Below are 26,710 nucleotides of genomic sequence, written 5' to 3' on the forward strand. Positions count from 1 at the left end.
TGTTTGTTAATGATTAACAAAGGATTAATAAACATATATAATTATTAAGTAATGCCCGAATTTTTTTTTTTAAAGAAATAATAATAATAATAATAATAATAATAATAATAATAATAATAATTGATTTAAAAAAATTATTGACGACAACTGCCAGTTGGTCTCGTCCAGCGTTTTTTAACCTTGGGGTCGGGACCCCATGTGGGGTCGCCTGGAATTCAAATGAGGTCGCCTAAAATGTCAAGTAATTGGTAAATATATATATATATATATATTTACTTTTTTTTTTTACATTATTTTGGGCGAGACTTGGAGGACAGTAAGAAAACCATACAACTCTGACCCAGATAGCAAAGTAATGAAAAATGTTCCAATCAAAAGCCCGGTCTCATTGTTGTTTTTGTTGTTTTATAGAAGGAAACCATGTTGAGGTGTCACTAAAGCAAAAAAAAAAAATTAGTTTCAAAGACACTGACAGGTTTTTTCAGAAAAAGCCTTTTTGCTCAGCTTTTTGTCAGAAACTGGCAATTTGTGTGAAACTTGCCTCTATTCAACTGCTGATTACCGAAACAAGCTAAAAACAAAATTTCTTTCAGAATCTGGTTTCAGATTTCAGATGGTCATAGTACAAAATATTCTGTGAAAAATCAGTCAAAATGCTCCAAAATGTCTGGCAGTGAGGGGGGGGTAGCTGTTCTGAAAATGAATGAGTTTCAATAAACATGATCAAAGGCTAATTCAAAAGAAAACAAATGTCTCTGAGGTCGCCAGAAATTTAAGATATAAAAACGGGGTCACGACCCAGAAAAGGTTTGAAACCTCTGGTGTAGTCTGTCCAAAAATGACAAGAAAATGACCAACTGCATTTGACTGTAACAGTTTTTAATTCATATACTTGATTCTTCCACTAGCAATCACACTATGGTTCAGTCTTAAGATAAATCAAATAAAGACTTGTGTTTTTATTGGGGAAAATGCTTTTGTTTTGTTTTTTAACCTTTTGTGAATCCAGTCTGAACTACGAAAACAAATAAAACATGGAACAATGTTAGAGTCGGACGTGTTGAATGAAATAGCATCTGTGGTGCAGTTCGCCTTAATAAACAGCAGGGGGCGCTGCAGGTGGAGGTCTGTGTATGAGCGGAAATGGTTCACCGCGCTGCAACGAAGAAGAAGAAGTTAGTCTACTGATTACTGACAGTAGAGTGTATAAAAAACATGAAAACTAACCACTAGTATCATCATTGATACACTGATAATTATCGTGTGTAGATATCAGTAAGCGGTGACTGTGAGGCAGTGTGAGTGCTGCGTTAGCTCGGAGCTCAGCGGTGTGTGTTTACGCAGCATGTCGGCGCACTTTGAGGAGAAGAGCGGAGTGGTCCCCTGTAAGACCTCCTGGGGCTCCTGGTACCAAACCATGGACGAGGTCTTCATCGAAGTCAACGTTCCTCAAGGAACCTCTGCCAAGGAGGTTCAGTGTCGCCTAGGGAGCCGAGACATCGAGCTGCACGTCAGAGGAAAGCAAATATTCAAGGTAGGGCATCACTACCGTCTTTTTATATACCCAATAATGCAAATAATAACAGAATAGAATGACTTTATTTAAAGATCTAACAGCTTTCCTGCTACAGTATGGACTAAGGCTGAATATAGACACGCGCACACATATATTATTGGTCGTGGCTATTCATACGGAAACGTATGAATAGACACAGCGCCCCTCATTGGTCAGTTTAGGTGACGTGATAGGTGTGCCACGTGACTTAAAGTTCCGTCAGTATTATTTTAGCTCATATCTATTTTTAGCCACCCCGCTAACCCTTTTATTTTAGCCTTAACCCGGGAAATACCCTAAAATGTTTATTTTTTTCGTACATGTATTTTTAAAGGTGGAATCTGCCGTTTTAAATATGTTAGAATTAAATAATAAATATGGCATATATGACAAAAGTGGGATTCGGACTCACGGCAGCGGAAGAAAGAACTCTTGAGTGTGGCGCAATGACGTTTCCATATCAATAGACACTTTGAAATTTAAAAATTCAAATAATATATTCTGAGTTGGAACCTAGGAAGAAAGTAGAGTTTTTTTAAATCTTTTTTTATGCTTAATTTAAAAAACAATCATACTGTAACTGTAACATAGTAAGCTTAGTATCACAGTAATAATGAATTATTGTCAACCCAAAACTACCGAAATACATTCAGACTGTTTATCTCATCATATGAAACCTTTTATATAAATGTATTGTTTAATTTAATTAATTAATTTGAGTGGCTGTGATGAAAGGGAATTTTTACCGCCTCGTGGTTTACGCTGGTATGTGATATTTATATTAACATGTGATCTAATTATTGTTCATTATGATTAAACATTTACAGTGTCTTTCAGCACAAGTGAAATTGCACATTTGAGAGACAGTGTAAAGAGAGAGTGGAACTGTGGGAGAAATCCAGATTACTCATCGAACATCAAGAACCAAACTTTGCACTCTGGACTTTCTCGCTGAGATGCAGATCTGCCAACCGCTATGCTAACTTTTTTTTAAATACACAACATTGAAAAAGCTGAAAATCTGTGGACAGATGTCAAAACGTGGGGCACAGATTTAATTTTTATCTTCTAAAGTCAATCTAATCCAGCCTTGCTTTTGCAAAATGAGGAAATGACTGGTGGTCAGTGCTACAACCACTTGTATTGATTTCCATCGAGCACTAAACCATAAACTCTACGTGGCTACAACTGATATTTAAATTCACCACCTGAACTGGGAGTATAGCCATTGTTAATGGTGCACGCACAGAAAGCAACATGAGCCGTTTCTTCTCTGCTCTACACATCTGTTGCTTTGTGTAAATATTGCTTTTAGTCGTGTTGTAGTTTCATCGAGGTAATCCATGGACAATGGTGCACTGACTGTTTTTTATCAGGATAATTGGTACATTTATGTTTTCTTTTCTTCCCAGGGAAAGTTGTTCGACACAACAGTTTCAGATGAAGCCACGTGGACACTTGGTAGGTTGGTTCTCAAACCCAATAAATGGAGAGAAATCAGTTTCAGGTTTCACTTATTTTGTTTGATTGTGTCTTCAGAGGACAAATGCCTCATTCAGATCGTTCTGATGAAGACCAACAGAGAGGCGGGGAACTGCTGGTCCTCCCTGCTGCAGGGCGAGTATGGAGCCGACGCATGGGTGCAGGACCAGATGCAGAGGAAGCTCACGCTGGAGAGGTTTCAACGAGAGGTTCGTTTTCTTTCTAGACAATATCACATTACTGCAACTTTTACAGCCAACATTTTGTCATCCATTCATATAGAATGATACACATTTTTAGTGTTTGGAAATAGAAGGATAGACGTTTAAATCCTAAGATTAGTTGGTTAAATGTCACTTATTGGTTTAAAAGATTATAGTGCAAATTCATAATGACAGGTTTAATATTACTTGTTAACTTGGAAATTTAATGCAGCATTAGTTTGACTTTTTAACCATGTACCAGACGAAGCACTTGATCTCGTCATTTGATCTGACCATTTTTGTGATTTGTTGCACCAAACTCATAACAATTATGTTGTTAATCCAATCCAAACCATTAAATGCAAAAAGAAACTGTGTCTGTCAACATACAGTATCTACACTTTTGGGATCTCATTCAAATGACAGCAGGGTTAGGGTCGACTGTAATTGTAATCGCATAATTGATCATTAATTACAGTCAGTATAATTGTAATTTAAAAAATCTGTTGCTGTCATAATCATAATTAAATTGTAATTAAAGGGATCCTCCAATGTCCTTATTAGATCTATGTCTAACAAAACACATTATTTTGCACCATATTCCTTTTATAACCTTTTAAAACTGGGGCTAGTTTACCCTGAAAGGGGCGATAGGCATCATCCATGACATCATTTCAACACGGCGGCGCACAGGCTCTTAAATGGTAAATTGTCCCATTTTAAAACGTTAAAATAAATATGGTAGTGGACAATTTGTCATGAAAATACAATAAAAAATGTCAACTACAACTTAATGCAAAACTGGGGGACCATGTTAGAGCTCTATACATATGTAGTTAACAAGGATTAAAATGTGTTTTTTGTCAAGCTTTCCCACATTTTACCATTTAAAAAATATTAAAACCTATATCTTCTTTGATTAGGAAGCCTAATAAGGTAATCAATTGATTGTAAATAAATGAGATAATAGATATTGGTTTTTAGTGTCTTTTACAGCTGATTTAGGACCCAGTATCATAAGAGATGCTAACAGAAAGCTAACACAAGAGGAAGGTTAACTTTTATTAGGTTATTTATTTCAGGCTCAGTAATTGTGATTAATTGTAATTTAACTTTGGTAATTGAGAATGTAATTGACTTTCTGAGGATAAATAATTGTAATTTAATTGAAAAAAAAATGCTGGTCACTATAATCGTAACTGAAACATGTAATTGACCTCAAACACACCTATCTTGGACACTGAACCTCATCATAGCTGACTAAGGGTTCTAGTGTGTTATAGAGCTAACAGTCATTCACAGATTATGACTTAAGTCAGTTAAGAAGCTGAAATTTGTTGAAAAATCTAAACCTAAGAATCTTGATCACATTTCAGGCTTTAAAAAGGCACAGGGCTGGGATTTAATTTCTATGTATAATAACTAAATTAATTGATCTGATGAGGTAAGGTTTAACTTTTGTAAAAATGTTTACAGTTCAGATTTGTTCTATTTTTCCATATTAGGAAAATTGTGTGAACCAACTACATTTCTAATGACTAGAGCTTTTTCCTTCCATCAGAACCCTGGATTTGACTTCAGTGGTGCAGAGATCTCTGGGAACTATACTGGTGGTGGTCCAGATTTCTCCCATTTACAGAAGTGACTGATGCCAAACGCTGATAAAATGGACACATTTATTGATCCTCTATATGTGCAGTTACTTTGAATTTATGAAAGTATTGGAGGTGAAATAACTGACTTTGAACAAGCTTGGATTGTTGGGAGGTTCTGCAATGGTTTCACTTTGATTGTCCCACTATGGAGGACTGTGTGTGTGTGACAGCAGGATGAAGATTTCAACTGTTTGAGAATAAATGTCAAGAATCCATCAATAGCTTTTCAATAAAGTTTTATTGAAAGGTACTCATACATCGATTGATCAGATGGTGTCTTTATTTGCCATTTCAAATCTTTAGAACTGTAAAAAGAAACGGGGAAATTGGTAAATGAAAATGCTGAACAGATTCCAACTCACATTTCCACTGCAACAACCAAATTGTTTCCTAAGTGTTTCCAACAGCTGAAGTCCTTCACGAGGAGCTTCACTGTGTCCACAAATTAAAATGGTTTCAAATATGCTCCTGTAACCACTAAAAACATTTTACCTCACAGGAGCAGTATGACCTTCAATGGTATGGCAAACCAGAGCTTCCTCATCACGCCAGAAAACAAAAACAACAAACGTTTCATCACCTTGGGTAGGAGTGTGCATTCAGGACAGTTTAGCGACCTAGGGTGGGAGTTAAGGACTTTGGGCCCGATTTCTTGGTTCCATTATTGCTGTTCACAAAATCCTTCTCCCTCCTCTTCCACATGGTGGACTGAGGACCTAGGTGGTTCCATACTTAATTAGCTTAAAACTGGCAATCCGTACCAGGGATACCCCTACAGCATGGTACGGATTTAGAAGAGAACATACTATACACCTGTGCAAGCAACTCAACCAGCAAGGTAAACCTTAGCGGGATTGCAGCAAATTAAACTCTTCTTGGGACAAACAAGATTCAGTGCATGGGATGGCTAGATGGAGACAAAATGTAACATTCAACGTTTTTCTTAAAGAAATTCATCATCAGTGATGAAGATCTGTAATCAAAAAGGAGGGATGGGCTTTTAAGTGGGTGACCAGACTGTTGGCAGATGTAGACCAAGTGTCGCTGTCAGGGTCACCCAGTTAGAAGCCTCAGATTTAACACGCCGACTCAGGTATGGTGGGAAGGTGAGCGATCTTGTAGTAGCTGTGCTTCAGCTGACGTGCAGTTCTGCCTGAGATGGTCCAGCGGAGCCTCTGGCTGTTTGGCTTGGAGCACTTTGCAGTGGCGTATTCAACCACACATTTTCCAACCAGCTCCTGCACACAAACAAGGTCTCCGTCTTTGATCTGCAAAAAAAAAAAAAAAGAAAACATTACCAAAAACTCAAAGCTGACCAAAAACAGAATCATAATCAAGGAAGACCATAACTGCAATTATACCCCCCCCCACCCCAGTTAGGTACAGATGCAACTTTAGGAGTAGAACTTACATTCAGCTGCAGCTTCAGACTCGTTAGGATCTCTGATATGTTGTGCGTGAGCTCGGGATCATATTCTTCCTCTGCCTCAAAACAAAGGAGTGCCAAAGCAAGCAGGGATGGCTGTGGAGAAACATGCACATTAAATTACTATTCAGATCTAATGTTACATGTTTTAGCCTGTCAATGTCAACTTAAGCCTTTAAATAAGGCTGAACTATTAATTGCATTTGCGATATCGCGATATGATAAAATGTAATTTTCTAATCGCAAAGGCTGAGTTTGATTTACCCAAAAAAACATCCAGTTGGTTAAAGCAGATATTAGTTCTCCTTACTTTTCCTGCACTTTAGCATGTGTGATGTTACTGACTGGATATTTATAAGCTTTATTTACTTCTTTTTTAATATATCGGTTTATTTTATTTATTTATAGACTGTCCTGTTAAGTTCAGAGTGTTTAAGCAGTACAGTCCACATGTTAACATGTTTCATGAAATGTGAAGTTTAGCCAGTAAAGCCACATTTGTTTAATTTATTGTTGTAATCTGTGCTTTAAAATGTATATATTATATTTATTTAAAGTTTAAACAAATCTGAATGAAACAGATTGATTTGCTTGTGTTCATTGAAAAATACATGACAAGAGGCCCTTGAAAAAAAATTATCGCAATATTGAGGGGAGAAAAAAAAAAATACCGCAATTCGATTACTATCCAAAATCGTTCAGCCCTACTTTTAAATATATAAATAAAATATTCCATTTATGTAATTATATTGTGTTTCCTAACAATTACCTCCATTTTTTTTTAGTTTTTAACTTAAAATAGTTCATGTTAGCAGCCCCTCCTAAATTTGAAATGAATGATCATTGAGCTCATTTATACAATGAGCTTTGGCATTAATTGAAAAGACCAGATTGGATTTGTTCCATTGTAATGATTATATTAAATGTTTCCATCTTAAAATTAATCTTTTATTACTTTCTTTGGCCAAAACTGTAAGCCTCACCAACTTATTTTACTTGAAGTGTTGCCACTAGCTGTTATTGTCCTTGGTCTATGATTGGCAAGTAGTGCAGGAGCATGTAGTCAGAATTTTAATACCAGGTAAAATGGTCCATTATTTATAATATAGGGTGGCCAGGTTTTTCACACTACCTTTATTTTGGTGAAGATGAATGAGCAGTGACAAGCTTTCAGCAGTGCCTCCAATCTCTCAAGGCTCAGGATCTTCTTGCTAAAAAAACAGAAACATTAGATTTGCTCAGTTATATACAAAAAAAAAAAAACAGCAAAAATATCCACAATTTCAATTAATAAATCTGTTTAAATAGCATGTATTATTGAACTTCAGACATTTCCTTTTACTAATCTCCATTTTATATTATTTTACTCAATGATGGAGTGGTGTTTAATACCTCTCAGCATCGAGATGCTCCTGCATGTGTCCATGGAAGAGGCGGAGGAAGTGGAGGGCTGTGGGAGCTTTCACCTTCCAGTAGAGCTTCTGCATAATGATTTTCTCCATTCTAATCATGTCAGACACAGTGAAGCGGTTCTGACTGATGCGGATCAGGTCATTGGCCAGCGGCACATTCTTCTCCTCCTCTGAGGACTTGATTGCGATGTAGAAGCAGCACAGACCAACACAGGAGAGGTGCTTTGGCTGGATCTGGCGGGAATGCATGGTTAGAGTAATGGCAACATTTAGATTTGAAATGAAAGCTATAAGTTTTCACAAACCTTCATTACAGAGAGAAATCGATCCAGCATGCTGACGGCCAGTGAGAAGGTCTCTGAGCTAAAGCCAAAGAACCTGGTCAGTGAGAGCAGGTCCTTCACCTCCATCTCTCGGAGTCTAGCGGTCATCCTGAGGCCGTTGTCCTGGGCCGATTCGATGAGCCTTAAACCGCCCAGCTTTGGTTGGCATCGGCCCTCCAGGTCCGTTAAACCCTTCAGCTGGATGGCAAAAGGCTGTGCTACAGGTGCTGTGACTGAGTCAATCATCTGTGCAGACAGAATAACACAAAATCACTACAAAACAATGGACTTCTGGGCTTAGTGTTATTTCTTATCAAGTCCCTGGTTTGTTAAAGTCGTTTGAAATAATTTATCCAGATGCGACAACCAGTTATAGAACAGTACAGAAGACAACAAGTGATTATAAATGGAATCATGTGAAATAGACTGCATTTACTAAGCATTATCAGTAAAGTGTAACGTATCCATTAATGAAAAAAATAAAAAAGCGTGTTAACCTTCAAACAGCAGAGTTTGAACTATAAGTTTCAACAAAACAAACAGATTCAAAGCCAAATCATTAACATAGTCATTAATAATTAACTACGATCCATCGTTTGGTGTTTATTCATTTTTATATATATTTAAAATAAAATACCATTATTCCTGTTTTCCACATCTGCCCAAAACACTTGCAAAGTGCCTATATGTATATATTGATTACTCAAATACTGTATAGTTTAAAAATCAATGAATGTTAGGACCTTATGTTCTATTTCACAGACAGATTGGGCAAAGGTCAGTGTGTCTGTGGCTTCAAATGAAGTAATCCAGTAACAATCCTTCTCAACGGCACTGACCTGAGGAGGATTTACATCGAACATACCAGAATCACATCCGAAATGTTCAGCCTGCGCTTTAGTCCTTATGCTGACCCTCAGCTGACACACTAGCCTTGATAGTAATGTGGGCAGTAAACACAGCCACACAGATAAGGGCAACACTGGATACACAGTGAGCTGCGTCATGTCAGGACATGTCCCTGACATACAAACCAGCTACACTAACAACTACAGCTTAAATACCATTAAAACAAACGGAAACACACACTTTCAACCATTTGGACACTAGCTAAAAACTAAACATATCCAGTTTTTGCCTTCATTAAAGACCCAAGAGTCAAACCTGTTCAAAAATATCAAATTAACATAACGGTTAGCCACAATGCTAACGTTAGCTCTCATAGCTAGCCTGGTGTTATTCACTGACAGGCGAAACGCCTCAGTTAACACACTTGTTTATATTTATTACAAAAAAAATCTAGTTAATTTATGAGAAACGTAGATTAAATTTAAAAAAAAAAAAAACTTTACTTACCTTGGTTAGTTACGCAGATTTTCAATGTAGTGGGAGGGAAATTAAAATGAAGAGTAAGCCTCTTAATGGCTTTTTTAAAAAAAAAATAAATGTACGCATGAACTTTCACTGAAGAAAGTTTCAAGCAAAGGTTTGATACCCTCACCCTATGCACACCCCCTACCCTTGGTGTAGGCGAGGGGAAAAGGACAGATACCGCTTTAATGCGGGCATAAAACCAAGCCCCCGTCCAACACGGGGACCGCTGATTGGTCGAGCCGCAGTAGAACGTATGTAGCCATGCTGTGAATGGATAAATTTACAGCCACTCACAATAAGAGCTATTAGAGAACCAATCAGAAGTTTAAAGGCGGGACAATGCCAAAATTGGTGGACAGTGACGAGCTGTTACTTCCAAAACCATAAATAATGCCACCGCCCTTCCCCACAAATAAAGAATTTTATCCTATATATATATATATATATATATATATATATAAATAATCATGTTATCTAGAAATATAAGGTCATTTTAACAAATTTGCTGATATATACTACATTTGAGTTTACTATGAAAAACATATGCTCTCTAAGTAAGAAAGACTTCCATGTTTCTAATTTTAGGTCAATACTGTAACATGGCGATTTATTTAGGAACAATGCACCTAACTCACCTAGTTGTGCTACCTATCTTGACCAGGACACACTTGTAAAAGAGGATATTAATCTCAGTGTGGTTCTCCTGGTTCAATAAAGGTAATAATAATAATAATAATAATAACATACTCTGTGTCTAAGGAATGCCTCTTAAAGGAAGAATCTCATTGATCTAAATCACAAACACACACCATTTATGAAAACTATATCCAATTTTGCAAATTAATTTACCAATACTGTTTTTTTCCCTCATTTGTAAATAAAGAAACCAAAGGTGAATAATAATATCAATATGAGAACATTATTCAGCTATGGCGAACCTTGAATAACAGAACAAGTGATTTTGCAAATTCAAAATAAAAGGTGTTTTCACAGACTCACTTAGTCATGACGAGAATCTAGAACATTCCAGACCAACCCTTAAACGACAAAGACTTCACTCACTTCATCTTCAACTATAGTCATCTATAATCAATTCATCCGAAGTGTAAATACAAAGAGAAAAACAACTTTTTTTTTTTTTTTTTTACGTAAATCCACTCTTTATTACAATAGAATTTACAAATATGCAAGCCGACTCACCATACAGATTTAATGACATTTTCATGTACTGGGGTATATTGACAACAGCAACTATGACAACATGTGAGTCAGACAGTAAACTTGTGGTTTGTATTAAGTTTCTTTCATTTGATCTGTCGTCGTTTATAAGAGATTTCTGTCGCTCCAGTCGATCGCAAATCATAAACTTTGTTGTACAATTACAGTCGCCGCTAAAATGATTTCGATACTCTGGTTATTTCATGAAGAAAAACATACAAATATATATATTTTTACCTTTTTGTCATTCTACAGCCAAATCATAAAAAAGATGGTGCCATGGCCACTGTTAGCGCAATTAGCGATTGTTATTTTTAGGCCGAGGTCTGGATTCTGGAACAATCTGGAAAAAGTTGCTTAGCTTTCATTGAATTCAATTTCAATATAATTTGCTTTTATGGTGTCCAAAGAGCAATCACATAAAACAAAATGTTTAAAAAAACAAACACTTTTTAAATATATAACAGGAGTAACAAAAGTGCACGCAGACCTACGTAGACCCACCATATATGTTAGATACAGGGCTGCGTGTGAAACAACTGCTGTTCAGAATAAACTATTAAATACTCTTTTCGTCATAACATGTAGTTCTGACAGGATAGACTTTTCTGAATATAGATTACGCTCTAATATAACATCTACAATTGTTTTAAAGTGCTTCTGAATCAGGGGTTCATAACTCATGGATCGGGACCCGGATCTATTGTCAGTAAACATTTGCCAGGACAAAATAAGGTAAGCAATAACAACAAAAACACAGTGCTTTTATTTTGAAAAGGGGGTGTATTTATGAAGATTACTCTCTCCACACTTCTTGCAGTGGTTTGCTGTAATGTTTCAGGTATTTCACCTAATGATAAACTAAGTAATAAGAAAATGTTAATGTTATAGATCATTTTCTTTCTTAACATCAAACTCTTTGTTAAGATTTAATTTTGAGTTTGTAAACAAAATCTTCTGTGCAAGACGCTAAACAAATAATTAAGAAAAAATTCTAGTTAACTACTTATCATAAATGCAGGTGGTTTACCATTATAATATTTGTGTTTTTTAGTTTGCATATTGTTATTCTCTGTATATAATTATCTATTCTGTATTCTATTAAATTATTGTAATAAGAGTTCAAGTCCAATTTTCCCCTGAATGGGTCCCGATGCCTCACTAATGAAGAACCACTGCTCTAACTCACATTGATTCACAGTTTACAATCTTTAACAGCATTGACATGTCAGTTTATACTTAACATTTCACAGTGTAAAATAATTATACACCTTATACTACAAGCACAGCATGGCAAACACAGGAAGGCAGGTTTTTTTTTTTTTTTTTAGTACAAAATCAGATTTTAGAGGAATAAAGATGAGGAGCCATGCAGAGTCCATGCTACTGAGTGGTGTTTAAAAAGCCAAGGAGCAGAGTTTAGTAAACATGGAAGACTTCAAGCAGACTCCTTCTAAAATCTTTATTCAACGCAGGAAAAACAAAATGACACTTGTTAGTCTGTGATCTTTTGATGTGGTAGAAAGTCTTCTAATTCACATTTCTTCCTGAGGTTAAGGAGCACGCTGAGGGAAGACTAAAGAAGCTACAAAAAGGAAAGAAATGCTCACGTCATTTGTCGGCAAAATACTCATTAACAGAAAGGAAATGTCAGCAGCTAATCGAAGCATGTAAGATTAATTCAGCTTTCTGGAAATTACTAAGATTTAAATCACAGTGTTATACTTTTATCCTTATAAATACAATGAATCATGAGTGTTTAGATGTGTCACAAAGATGATGGTTGAGAGATGGAATGATTTCACTGCGAGGGAAAGAGAAAGAGGAAAGATAAACTCATGCTCTGCTTCTTTTTTAGCACCATTCTTTATTTAGACGAGGAGGAAAATCCATCTTTTGCCCTATTTACAGAACTACTGTCAATCCAGTTAGACGTCGTGTGTAGATATTTCTTCTTAACATTAAAATATATAGTTTTCATCACTTTATACAGGGTAGAGACTATATTACATTGTGGAATAATCTATCTATATAATACAAAAACAGGTTAGTCTAGACTATTTTTATTGTTTAAAACATTGGTTCAGGCATGAACTGATTTCAAATGATGAAGTTCCTGCTTTAGGACCAGTGTGTGTTCACAGTGCATTGATCATTGTGTTCTTGATAACAATATAACAGTCTTCTGAATCCAGTGTCTGACTGACAACCACTGACCTAATTTTCCAGCTGGAGATGAACACAGCCGACTTGTTTCATGTGTGCCGTGAACCGTCAGTGTCAAATTAAACACAGCGCAAAGCTACCTTCTGATCCATACGTGCACAGTCAGTACACACACACACACACACACCTCTTTCCTCATGCTGACTGCAGACATATTCCTGGTTTTGCTGGAAGTTTTGATCCACAAATCAACTGAAAAAGGAACAGAAAAAAAGGACAAAATGTGCCAAACCAAAAAAAAAAATGATGAAGGATGAGGATGTAAACAAAAAATGACTAAATGAAACAAGTGATACTTCTGGATGAATACCCTTATCTTAATAATCACAAACTGACAGAGGTGTAAGGAGTACTGATATATCCTACTCACGTAAAAATACTGTCACCTGATTTTAATTGTGACATACATAGAAAACACAAGTACAAGTAAAGAGTAGCTAAATAAAATAGCACTCAAAATAAAAGGTAAAAGTTACTTTCACCACTCACATTTATTTTTGTTCATATATTTTGCCTCAGTTCCCTTGCATACAGTAAACATCTCATGTATAAGCTTAAAATGGAACTTAATTTATTTTCTACAAAGGCATTTTTGTAAAATAATAGGTTTGTCAAAATCTACAATTATTTTTGAAATAAAATAAAACCAATTAATTCAATTCAAAATTAAAAAAAAAAAAATCAGACACTATGTATATTTACATTTATGAACTCTAAGACTGAGAAAATAACTGGCATTCAATGCTTTTTTTGGCACAGTGCATTACGTTTACTCTGTTTACTACGTCTTTATTGTAATTTCACAATGTCCGTTGGTCATTTTAAAACAAAAAATAATAATTTATTCAGTAACGATTGGGTATAGAAATGTAACAAATTGCTTTATTTTAAAATGATTCAGAAATATACTAAAAGAAAAGTAAAGGTATCCATAAAAGCAATTCAATTACAGTAACGCGGATACTTGTAATCCATTAATTTCACCTCTACATACTGGCGTCTATTGTACTGTGGTGTCGGGCTGAACGATTAATTGCATCTGCGATATTATCGAAATATCATAAAACGCAGTTTTCTAATCGCAAAGGCTGCAATTTATTTATTTTTGTTCTTGTCCTGTCCTGTTCAGAGAGTGTTTAAGAAGTACAGTCCACATGTTTACATGTTTCATGAAATGTGAAGTTATTTAGATATGTTGAAGAGGTGAAGACACATATGTTTGCTTTATTGTTGTAATCTGTGCTTTAAAATTTATATTTTATATTAATTTAATGTTTAAATAAATCTGAAATGGTTTATTATGAAACAGATTGATTTATTGCTTGTGTTCATTGAAAAATACATGACAAGAGGCCTTTGAAAAAATAATCACATGTTAAATCGCAATCGCAATATTGGAAAAAAAAAAACAAAATCACAATTAGATTATTTTCCAAAATCGTTCAGCCCTACTGTGGTGCACTTACTTTTTCTTGTCCTTGTCCTTCTTAAAGGGCTGATGCGAGCAGCCCTGCAGTGCCTGTCCCATCAGAGTCTCAGCTGCAACCTTTCTTCTACTGAAGGCGTTGATCTCTTCCTCCAGCTCTCGCCTTTTCTCCTCCAAATTCTTCTTTTCTTCCTGGTGCATGCGTTTGAGCTGCTCAAACCTCTCGTGAAGCTAGAGACAGTAGTGAGACAAAGCACAGGAATCCTAAATAATATGTAGTTCTCTAGTCGTTAGTGTCGTTAAAAGGACGTCACCTCTTTTTCCTTCTCTTTCAGCTCCGCTTCCGTCTCCTTGACTTTGTTAACAAACATCTGTCTCATTTCTTCCTCTTTACGCTGCAGCTCCACAAGGAACTCTTTCCTCTTGGCTTCATATGTTTCCTGCAGGCTGTTGATTAGAACATTACTCATAATAAAATCACTTTAGCGGTTGTGTGTGAGCGCGACTGGCATCTGGATGCTGTTTAGGTGTGAGATAAGAGTTATAAATAGAAAATTATGAAACAATCTACATGATGCAAAAAAAAAAAAAAAAATCATCTTTTCTCAAATAAGGTCTTTCCTCTTTAACCCTCCCATTATCCTCAAATATTACTAACACATCTTAGCCTTGGGGTCAATCCGACCCCAGGGGTTTTTGCCTCCAAAAAATGGTTTTCAGAAAATCCTGACCAATTTTTTGTATCAGGCACTTTGTTTTATGATATAAAACCAATTAATTATAACTCCTTGATAATGAAACCTTGACCGGTTCTCTAGCGCCACCATCAGGCCAAACTTTTGAATTTGAAAGCATTTATCTTGAATAGTTTTCATCCAAATCTTCTCAAATGACAACTACAGGTCAACCGATATGGGATTTTCAAAGGCCGATGCAGATACTGATTTTTGAAAAAAAAATTCAGCTGATGGCCGATATCTAAAGCCGATTTTGGAAGCCAATATTTGAGGCCGATATACTTTTTTTTTTAAAGCACATTGATTATGAAAGACAATTGAAACACTCATGATATAAATGTATATATCAGAAATTAAATTAAATATATTAATAGAACTCTTTACATTTATTTAACTTTAAACATACCTGTAAAAAACCAAGTAAAACAAAAAGTACAGGACGGGTAAGTAGCAGTAAAGCAAGACAACAATATACAATGTGCAAGTAGTCAGTTTAAACTATTTCAAGCTTCTTTCTTTACAAAGTATCTAGTAATTAAGTTCACAAAATATTTTAAAATATACAATCAAACAGTAACATGAAAAGTGGTTAGGATAAGGATATTTGATCAGGCACTATGATATTACATCCTTCCTATTATATCGGCTTTTTATTTGTAAGCCTATTGGCTTCTACCTCTCCCATGCACATGCCATTATTATTATACTCTTTTTATTATATACTTTTTGTTGTATATTCTTACATTCGAATGGATGTTTTTTATGTTGCTAAACATAAACTAAGTGTAAAAAAAAAAAGAAAAATCGGCTGATTGGCGATCTTGAAAACAGTAGATATATCAACTCTGCACCTGCAGGTGTGGTGGTGTAAGGTCACCGGTCATACACACACGTACTTTTACACAGCTAAATCAGCTTGGGGTCAATTTGACCCCAGAGGAACACCAATGTGTGCAATATCATCATAACAAATTTATGCTTAAACAAGTGTACCCTTCAAATTGGTCAGTCATGAAATATGAAATAAAAACAAAAGATACAACTATTATTTTTAGAATGGTAAACATTGAATGGGCCCCAGGAAAATGGCAAGGTAAAAACACATACATTATGTTATATAGGATTGAGTGAATGTGTGTGCCTTCCTCCTGTTTGACTAGTCCAGAGTGTACCGTGCCCTGTGCTGGGTCAGCTGGGAGGAGCTCCATCGCTCTAAAAAGATATTCTCATCTCTAAGGAGGACAGTTGCTAATCTCTGGCTGAGTATATGAAGACACAAAGAGTCACATGATCTATAATGACACAAAATGGATAATTCATGCGCACTCCGAGTTAAAAATTAAGAGTGTCTAAAAATACATACACAGTGCTGTATCACGTTCCCTTGAAGCTTTATGGCTCCAGCAAAGAGAAAGAAAAGCTTATTTTTTCCCCTTTCTACGTATATACATATTATACTCACATGTGTACGTTTAGCATTTTCACCTTCACATTCTGCACCAGATTATTTTCTCTTTCTCACTTGTGTCAAACTCAAGGCCAGGGGTCCAATTCCGGCCCTTTATAGCATCAATTTGGCCCACGATAGAAAGTTAAAAAACAAAAAAAGACAGAAAAAACTTGAATCACTCTAATTCGATTTTATAGATATCGCAGCCCCTCAAAATACACAAATTCAATGAAACTCTACAATATTTGTAAATAGTATATTTGTTTTCCCATGCTTATGTCACATGATGGCAGTCATTTTTAAAAGCTCAGTTGTTGAAAGAACTCTCGATTTTTCTAAAATCCTTCAATTTTGCTCAAACGATTTCCCAAAAATTTTGCCTAAATCATAACAAAAATGAATCACAAAATCAAGTAAATTAGGTGAGGATCCTGCAGGGAATGATATCTGTCACTTATTGCTTAGATATTGTCGGTGCTTTACATATTTTACTTATATCAAAGGTGGAAGTGCAAAGTAGGACCTATTATTGTTGAAATGTCTTGTTTTCCCACCCATAATCTGTGTCCCACTTGAGATCAAACTGGTCCGTATTTGGCTCCTAAACTAAAATGAGTTTGACACCCATGTATTTACCAACCCATCCACTATACCCACTTCTCCTCTTCAGGGTCACAGCGTTACACACACTGGTCTAATGAAGGGCTCCTCATTAACAATGCATCGAATACCATTCAGTAACTTCCACTTTTCTTTTATGGCTGTTTGTTTAAAGGCTAATCTATACCTAAATGTAAATAAGCTGTAAAGCTGCTCTCACCTGAATGACTGGCTGTCAGGGCCCGTGTCCTTGAAGCCCATCTCCTCCAGCTTGCAGCGGCGGTACAGTTCATAGTGACGTGCGTGCGTCTGCTCCCTCAGATCCTCCATGTTCACACGCAGCAGCATCTCCCTCAGCTTCACAAAATCACAGTGGCTTTCGTTCTCCACTGGAGGAAAGAGGTTTGATCGTTGTTAGTGGTTCCAATGGTTTGGTTGGAGTTCTGAGCTTCACTGTTGGGGGGTATTTCATAACACCTACCTTGCACTGATCCCCAGGGGTACATCCTGGCCTTCACCAGTTTATTTCCCACTTTAACGTCGTCTACACTTCCAACCACAGCAAAAGGAAGATGAGTCTATAACATTAGGTGTGACAGAGTTATCAATTTAGTCATGAGAAAAGTCCTGCAACTGTACAGATGATTTATGATAAACTTCACTGAACAATCCTTAGGTAAGAAAAAACCTCAGGGCAGTTTCATAATCCATATTTTTTTATGAACTTTAATATAACTACATGCTAAAACCAGCATAAATATTGAATGAAGAAATATATAAACTAGAAATTTCAGCCAAAGATAGTTATAGTTACAGCTTTGATAAACGTTTCTTTATGTTACAGATGGTTAGTGTAGGGCTACAGATTTTCTGTAGCCACGGAACACAAACGAAAAACAATTTTTTTCTCTCTCTCTCCCTTTATTCAAAATTGGGCCCCAACATGACACAGAAATGCCTCACATCCATGTTTTAGGACAATATCACATAATTCCATGCCATTTTCACCAGAAAATAGGTAATTGAGTGTCTAGAAAAAGTGACAAATGGACCAATATGTCCAATTCCACACATATTCCTGTTCAAAATCTTACACTACGTGTTACAATTCAACTAGTGATCATGTTTTCCTGGGATTTAAAATGAATGCAGAGCTTCATCAGTGTATTTTTAATGTGTTCCGATATTATTACTGCATTCAAATCACAGGTACAAAGACCGATTTAGCTGACAATGTATTAGCTGTACTGGCGATGAGTTTACCTGGTGACACGCAGAAGTATTGCACCTACAATCACATCGCCCTCGGGGGATTTCACCTTAACATCCTGTTTTTGGAACTAATCTGAAGCATAAAATTTGGAACATCGAAATTGGGAAAGTTGATAACAAGAAAAGTGAAAGTGTAACGTGATGCAAATGTGACGCAGAAATGGGTCAAACAGAAACTATGAGGCCTTATGAGTGGTGTAAGACTAACACTTTAAATATGTTTATACATGCATTAAAGGTGCAGTCTGCAACTCTTTTTGTCATATTTGTTTAAGCTGTCACTATGTAAAGACAGCTTTACATGAAACTAGTAGTTTGTGTGAAAAAAAACAGGCTCATTGATTCCCCCCTGCTGCTCCTACTGCCTTTGGCAGATTGCCAGAATGCACCGCGACCAAGCAAAAAGAACCAATCAGAGCAGGATTGTGTTTGATGGGCTGTCTGACAGCTGTTGCTCACAGTCCCCGCCCCCGTAATTACTGCTGCTTGATTTACATTACGTTTGATTTGTAATTGTTACACTAGAAATATGTGGTGCATGTGTTGTTTGTGTGCGCACAGCAGCCTCCGTTTGGGCTGCTGTAAGTGACACTGTGTTATTGCTGCTGTTGTGCACATTGAGAGAGAAGTGCTGCAGAAATATGCTTTTAACAGAGCATGTTATATTACTGTGATGTTGCTGTCTTGCTAACGTTAGCTTGCTAGCTCCTCTGGGGGAGGGACTTTGGAAAGTTTGGAGGCAGGGCAAGAGAGCAGCGGGGAGGGAGGGGGAGAGTCACAGACTGCACCTTTAATGAAGAGTGTTTCTTTGACTCACATTCATAGAAGAGTTGATCTCTGCTACAGCCTCGTCCTCTGTAGGGAACTGATAAATCTGCACCCCATTGCTGACCAACTCACTCATGATTTTGATCTTCAACTTGTCCAGTTCGCTCCGGTTCACAGTGTCTGACTTTGCAATGATAGGGATGATGTTAACCTGTGGTGAGAAACATAACATGAGCTTCCAACTGAGGGAGAGAGAACGTGCAGAAGCCTCCTTGCCACCTTGCTATCCAGTTTCTTCATGGTGACGAGGTCGAGGGACTTCAGTGAATGTCCGTTAGGAGCAATAAAATACAGGCAGATGTGGATTCTGGTGTCGTGGTAATTGAACAAGGACCGCTTTATTTTCAGCTCCTCTTCCAGATACTTTTCAAATTGAGTATCAATATAGTCGAGAATGGGTTTAAAGCTGTGTAGACAAAAAATGCAACACATCCAACCATCATTCTCTCATCATGATCTCGTCATGATCAGTAACTGAATCGGTTTCTCTCCTTTACCTATCCTCCTTGTTGATCTGGTCTCCAAAGCCCACGGTCTGCACAACTGTCAGCTTAAGGTTGACATTACTCTCCCGCAGTTCATACGTTTCAGGGCGCAGCTGCACGTCTCGCTCGTAGTGGCTAGCTTCCTCATTTTCAAACATTGTATTGAAGAGAGTGTTCATCATGGTTGACTTCCCGATTCCAGTTTCACCTTACAAATGTAAGCAAGAAATTAAAAGAAAGTTACCCAAAGTGCATGAAATCCTCATGAAAGTGTTTGAGACTAGGTGTTGGTGATGAGCTCCTCAGATGTTCCTACGTACCTACACAGAGGATGTTAAAGCAGAATCCTTGTGCTACTGATTTGCTGACCAGCTGATCAGGAAGACTGTCAAAGCCAACATGGCCACCGAGATCCAGGTTTCGCTTTTCCTCATTCTGATGTTGAGACAAAAGGCCAACATGATCAGAGAATTCAAAAAGGTACATAAATAGCATAGAGTTGGGCAAAATGTACTGAGCAAATTTGAGTTTAAAAAAAATAAATAAATAAAAATTTCAGACTTTATCGCATTCTGTCCTTATGGGTTACAGTAGCGCGATGTGAGCCAGCCCCCTCTTTGTTTACATGTGTTTACCCTTTGAGTAGGCTATGTGTGCTACAGTCATGTTTAATGTTTTATTCACACTATGCTGAGATGCTAAGGGAAGAGTTTGTTGTTATATTGTAATTGTAATGTTATAAAATATGTAGTTATCTGATTTCTTAATCAGAAAATTGAAGCTACTGTGAAGTTGCTGTTGCACTTTTGCTTAAACATGGGTTAAAGCTTGAAATTGTTGAATGACAGAGAATCATTTACTCTCTATTTTGGGATTGTTCTAAGCATTTTAACTCTTGAGGACAATCACAGCAATAAAGTTGCGCACTTGACAATATATCTGATGTCTGCAGTCATTTTTAAGAAGAAAAAAAAATTGAAAATTGAATCGAAACTCAAATTTTTCTTCAAAAAATCTGAGTTTTTTTTTTTCAGGCAAAAATCGCTCAGCCCTTAGATAGCAATAAACTCCAGTTGAAAAGTAGACTTTTGCCTTTGATTTAGTGTTTACAATCAAATCAAGATACCGGTTTGAATCAAAGATCAAAATTAAGTGAAATGTTGATTTATTTTTTACTTCTACAGGCCAGAAGGACATCTGGTATTGTACTTGACAAACTGACTTTCATAAGTCGAACGAGAGCAGCAGAATTGAAGGAAGTCATCTCTCCAAATATTAACATAAACTGCTGAGCATTATAATGTCTGTCTGTCTATATATATATTTATTTGTTCATTCTTTCTCCTTTTGTGTCATCAGATTGAAATCTGTGCCTTATTTGTGTGCATCTATGATTCTGTTGGTTAAATGATTGTAAATTGGTTTCCTTGTGAAACCAATCAAAAGTAACTGGACAGTTAGCTGCTTAGCTTTTCTATGGTTTAAACCATACCAGTAAGCGAGTGAAAGAAATATGGGATGTCTCCTTTTATTGTTTTTGGCCTGAACTCCTGACTTTTTTTAGTTTCATAGTTTCTGTTCAAATGTTGGCCATAAATACAACTTTATATGCAGCACTGACTTTGCAGATGCAACCAAATACCAAGCCCATTATTTTATCACAGGGAAAAAAATGTAAAAACAAAAGCACTCAGAGCACAAACCTTTGCCATGTATTGGCACTAGTTATCTGGATCAGTGATCCTGATCTTGGTACCATGACCATTCACACTAAAGGGTTGTAAGAAACGTCTATCCCCATTAATAACGTCCAGTATAGTTCAAATATATGGGCCCCCCATTTTATTTTATTTTTTTATTTTTTTTTGAGTCACAGTGCAAATTGAATTTGATCTAGATGAAACTTGGTGGAATTGGAATGAGGAATCAACTCGATATAACTGAGTCAAATTTAACAAAGATCGGACAATTATGAATCAAGATATTAATTTTGGAAATTTCCAAAATTCCACCAATGATAAGAAATAGGGATTTTTGTATGGTTGAAACTGATCCAGAATCAGTAGATTGAACTGGATCCCCTCAAAACATTTTACTGAATCTTCCACGAGGTAATGCCTATCTTTGGTTAAAATTTTGTCAAAATCGGTTAAATATTTTGATGTAATCCTGCTAAAAGTCAAACAAACAAAAATAAATCATTGAGAAAATATGACCTCCTCGGTGGAGGAAAAAACTGAGGAACAGACACTAAAGAAAGACATTAAAACAGTAAAAATGGACAGCAGCAGGAGAAACCTGGTCACCAGGGACCAAACAAATGTCTAAGTCTAAGATTTACAATTGACTGCAAAGGATTTTAATTAAATATGTAGTTTTTAGATATTCATTATTATGTTAGCTTGTCTTACACATGATGTATAGTAGTAATCTGTATATTCTGGACCAAAATTAAATGTAAATTCCCCTAAAGCAAAGCTGAAAGGTTGTACTCTTTGTATCACTACCAATCCATTGGGGATAATAGTGAAAACTATAAGGAGCTGACTGTATGTTGCCCAGGCTTGGACCAGCTTCACCCACTGGGTCTCTGGCTCCTTGTGAAAGGATCAACATGAGCTCAATACAACATTCATCCGTTTGTGTCCCTGACACTCTCACACAGTCACAAAGAGCTCTTTATTGGCCTGTTATTGCACAGGGTGGGAGGACATCCAAGCTTCAAGCTGCCCTTATTCCTCTTCTATGGAAACACACACACAGACAGATCAACTCTACCAATGGTCTCCATGCTTCACAAACTGCATATATACCACAGAAAAACATGATGGAGATCTCATGGTCAGTGGTTGAGGGGTTTTTTTTTCCACAGAGAAATGCAAAGCAGAATGTATTAGAGCTGGTTTCTGCAGTGGCCGTGAGCCTACTACTTATGTTTATCCTCTTAGCTGCTCCTTTAGTGCTGTTTGCTCAGTGCCATGATGAGGCACACCTGCAGGTCTGTGCTCATTTACTGCCTGAACATCACACACAACATCACATCTTCAGTTTCACCTCGATCCAAAAACACAAGATGACAACCCAGCCCCTGAGAGCTCCAGCCCTGCTGCTGCTGCTCACACAGCCTGTGTTCATCCAACACACCAATGACGTAGGTTCAGTGTCTTTCTACTTACTGCGAACACGTCCACCTCCGCGGCCGCCATCGTCTCTCACCAGAGTCCCTATGCAGGAATGCTGCGTGTGCAGCCGGGTGCACTGATCACAGTGAAGCCTAGGCAGCCTGGTAGTGATGCTGCACCCCCTCCATGTAGGAGGGCGACACTGCAGCTCTGTGTCAAAGACCTGACTAAAGTAGAAATAAATAAAGAAATACATTTAAAACATTTATTTATTTATTCCAATATTTATATATACATTTATTTATTTATACTTTTGTCAGGTATCGTCCTCCATACTGCAAAGCTTACTGTCCGATGTACTCAATGCTATTTATCTTTTCTTTTTTTTTTTTTTTAGATGAAAATTCTCAGTCTGATTTTAAACCTGCATCACAAAGGTGGAGCAGTGATTTTTAAAAGTGAGGTTGTATTATGGAAAGGGAAGGTCAACCGTCGACTCCCAATTTAGTTTATTAAATTAATTTACTAAAACCACAATAAAGCTGATGTAGCTCTTTATGTCTCAATTTTAATTATTATTTCCCCAGAAAACCTTAAGAGGGGGAAACTTTTTAACCCTTTTCACCAATTTTGCAACTTTCTTTGTCCATTTTTCCCCCCTTTCCAAAATAATTTGACACTTTTTTTGTTTGTTTTTTTCAGATCCTAGCATTCTTTTGTCAATAAATATCCCTTTTTCTTCATTTTTGCAAGTTCTTTTTGACACTTTTATCCACTGTTTTTTTTTTTTGTTTTGTTTTTTTTGCCACTTTTCATCCAAATAAGGTACCTTTTGTCCAATAAATAACACTGGTTTCCTTTTCTTCCACATTTTTGCTCCTTTTCACTATTGTTTGCCATGTTTTGCCAATACATACCACCTGTTTCCTTTTTTTAATGAAAAAAAAGTGCCACTCTTGACTGCTTTTGGCCCATTTTAGTCACTTTTCACTCTATTCTTGCCAAGTTTTGGAATATTTCTTTTACCACCGGTTACTCATTTTTTTGTCATTTTACTCACACTTTACTCGTCGCTGTAAACTCTTTGTTTACCTTCTTGGAACAGCAGCTTCATCACCATTCAATCTATCAAACTGGACCAATATGTTTTTAACAATGAATCGCTCTGTAAACAGTGAGGGGGATTCATTTTAGTTGTTATGAAAGTGCGGGTGTCGCACCCCCCACACCCCCCACAGGTGAAACGCGCCTGCTGCAGCATGCGTTTAAACAGCAGTGTAAAGAGTACTAATACTGATATAAGAAGAAGTACTGATTGAAATTGTACTCAAGTACAAGTAAGTCATAAATAAAATACTCAAGTATCAGTAAAAAGTAGCTCAGTTTAATAGTACTCAAAGTAAAAGTTATTTTCATAATAAATCTTGCCATGGTTCTCTTGCATTCAGTAAATATCTCATGTATAAACTTAAAAAGGAAGAGATGAAATCTTGCACAATTGGATCTTAATTTATTTTCCACAAAGGCATCTGTATAAAATAAAAGGTTTGTCAAAAATATAAAATTATTTTTTTTAATAAAAAAACACCAATTAAATATTCAATTCAAAATTTAAAAAAAATTCTCAGGATGAAATAATCGGCATTCAGTGATGTTTAGGCGCGGTGCATTAACCCATAAAAGCAACTCGATTACAGTAATGTAACTTGTGATGAATTACTTTCACCTCTGCATTTAAACTGATATAAATGTGAGTATTTCCTCATAGATAACCTACTGTAAATGTCATTTAATTTGTTTACAAATGAATACCTAAATCAAGTTGACTATACACACAGTCAACCTATAATAAAAACATGATATATAAATAGATGATAGGACTAGATTTGCTGATACAGCTAAAATATTTAATAGCCTGACATGCATCATCAAACCTCCGCCAAGCGCCAAAGACCCTCTTATTGGCAGTTATCTGGATCAGTGATCCTGATCATGGTATCATGATCATTCACAATCTAAAGGCTTATAGGAAATTTCCATTCCCATTAATAATGGTACAGTAGGTCCAAATGTGTGGGCACCCCCATTTTTTTTGGGAAAAAATACAATAAAATGCATAATCCAGATCTGATCTGAATGAAAGTTGGTTAATTGATGAACCAACCGGACACACTTAGTCAAAATTCATTAAAATCAGTCAATTATGAACCGAGTTGTCAATTTTTTAAATTTCACCAATGATGAGAGATAGACATTATTACAATATGGAATATGTTTGTTCCTTTTCATTTAGAACTTTAAATTTAATTCATTTTTTTTTTTCATTTATGTCAGCCATATTTGAATAATCATCAAAATGGTGTTTGATTGTAATATGATAATTAAATGAAGTGCAATTAAATTTAAAAGGAAATAAAAGAATGACTATTTGTTTAGCCTATTGACAATGTCTAAATTTGCTCATAATTTATACAGCATCAATGATTTAGCAAATGTATAGGCATTGCATGGGACAAAAAGAACTGAGCATTAAATAACTTCAAGCTGCTGGAGACAATTTTAATCAGATAAATCCATAATGTAGGCCTCATAGATCTATTAATAGAAGATCATTTGAAAAGTTGAAATTGCTACTCGAAAGTTTGTGTTCATCTCCAGTCTGTAAACACTGTTGACATTATCAAAAGAGTTTTGTGTATTGCTTTGTGGGATGTGTGGAGTCCCATAGAAGTGTTTTAACGTCACTATTACTGTGATTGCCCCCAAAAAACTCTGCCAAAGTGATTTACTAAACATTTTTGGTGTTGTCAAGGTTTGAAAGTTGTGACAAAACAGGTTCACATGGAATAATCCGAATACGGCCGAAATTAAATGTCTCGCGAAGCAGTAGCGGTAATGTTTGTGTGATTAAAACTGTGATTATTCTGAGTATCATTTTTATATTGGCCCAACAAAGCAACACAACATTATGTTGCATATTTCAGCAACAAAGCATTCAAAGTGATTCAGTAAGGCATTATAAACATGAAAGTGTCTATTCGTACGGCTGTCGTACGAACAACCCCCGGTGCTATTGTGCGTTTTAGGGTTAGGGTTAGGGTTAGGTTATAACCCTATATCGCAACAATTTTTAGGGTTAGGGTTAGGTTTAGTCTCAGTCACATGACCTAAACTGTCCAATGACAACTGTATGGATAGCCACTGCCTATAAACATAGCATAGCACTAAAGTAAACAAAAAAAAAAAAAAAAACATACTATATATTCCCATACAGAGGTAAGTAATTTGTGATTGTATATTTGTTCCTTAAGTTTTTGCCATCAAAATGCTTTTTTTAATTATTCAGTCAAAAAACTGTTGCATGGAGTGCTGCATGTGTTTCTTGTAGTTTAATTTTGTTGCTGTCCTGATGAAGGCCGGTTAAGCTGAAATATGTTGGCATATTTTTTATGATTATATTACCCTAATGGAATAAAGGCTTTTTAACAACAGTCCCTCTGAGTGCCTCAGATCTTTTCAAAGCTTTTCCTTATTGTCTTACCACTGACATGTGGTTCTGCATGGGTGCCACAGTTGTTGTGGGACGTCAGACAAATGATTTTAGAGGAAGTCCGGCTAGGAGCTCCAACTTGGGGTGGCGAGCCCCGGTTGGAAATTCCATAGTTTCGATTTGCTTGGAAAATATCATGAGGACAGTGACTTCCTGGTGACGATCTAGCCTGTGGCTTAAGAGTCCAGATGTTGGGTAGTAGCTGCTGATTGGCTGAGAAGCTTCCACTTAGATGAAGATCACTTGGGTGGGCTTTGATGTAACTGGTCATTGTTGTGGAGTGAGGCGATATTACGGGGAATATAAGAAACAAACTAAAACGAAAATAGTGTCAAGCAAATCACTGTCAACCTTATCTAGCAAAGA

At 36.4% G+C, this 26,710-nt stretch overlaps 3 protein-coding genes across 4 annotated transcripts; 1 reads left to right on the plus strand and 2 right to left on the minus strand.

Annotated features, from left to right (window-relative positions):
- The first annotated feature begins 1,146 nt into the window (after positions 1 to 1,146).
- nudcd2 (NudC domain containing 2) lies at positions 1,147 to 5,151 on the plus strand. Its single transcript, XM_028459716.1, has 4 exons — positions 1,147 to 1,534; positions 2,968 to 3,016; positions 3,095 to 3,246; positions 4,802 to 5,151. The coding sequence occupies exons 1-4, from the start codon at positions 1,346 to 1,348 to the stop codon at positions 4,883 to 4,885; spliced, it is 474 nt and encodes a 157-aa protein (XP_028315517.1). The 5' UTR covers positions 1,147 to 1,345; the 3' UTR covers positions 4,886 to 5,151.
- ccng1 (cyclin G1) lies at positions 5,124 to 9,610 on the minus strand. Its single transcript, XM_028459715.1, has 6 exons — positions 9,413 to 9,610; positions 8,039 to 8,302; positions 7,714 to 7,967; positions 7,454 to 7,532; positions 6,307 to 6,417; positions 5,124 to 6,163 (listed from the first exon to the last, which is right to left on the minus strand). The coding sequence occupies exons 2-6, from the start codon at positions 8,300 to 8,302 to the stop codon at positions 5,972 to 5,974; spliced, it is 900 nt and encodes a 299-aa protein (XP_028315516.1). The 5' UTR covers positions 9,413 to 9,610; the 3' UTR covers positions 5,124 to 5,971.
- Positions 9,611 to 10,305: 695 nt separating this feature from the next.
- On the minus strand, positions 10,306 to 22,878 carry LOC114471307 (septin-8-A-like). Of its 2 annotated transcripts, none has more exons than XM_028460023.1 (10): positions 22,849 to 22,878; positions 19,993 to 20,107; positions 19,685 to 19,880; positions 19,407 to 19,593; positions 19,177 to 19,338; positions 17,569 to 17,665; positions 17,308 to 17,476; positions 14,615 to 14,747; positions 14,341 to 14,531; positions 10,306 to 12,233 (listed from the first exon to the last, which is right to left on the minus strand). In XM_028460023.1, exons 1-10 carry the CDS (start codon positions 22,876 to 22,878, stop codon positions 12,179 to 12,181), a joined length of 1,335 nt encoding a protein of 444 aa, XP_028315824.1. In that variant the 3' UTR covers positions 10,306 to 12,178. The 2 variants fall into 2 exon arrangements, with proteins under 2 accessions (XP_028315824.1, XP_028315825.1); XM_028460024.1 differs by lacking the exon at positions 10,306 to 12,233 and adding an exon at positions 12,268 to 13,066.
- Positions 22,879 to 26,710: the final 3,832 nt, after the last annotated feature.

This window comes from Gouania willdenowi, chromosome 10, assembly GCF_900634775.1.
Source record: "Gouania willdenowi chromosome 10, fGouWil2.1, whole genome shotgun sequence".
In the NCBI taxonomy this organism is placed as follows: Eukaryota; Metazoa; Chordata; class Actinopteri; order Blenniiformes; family Gobiesocidae; genus Gouania; species Gouania willdenowi.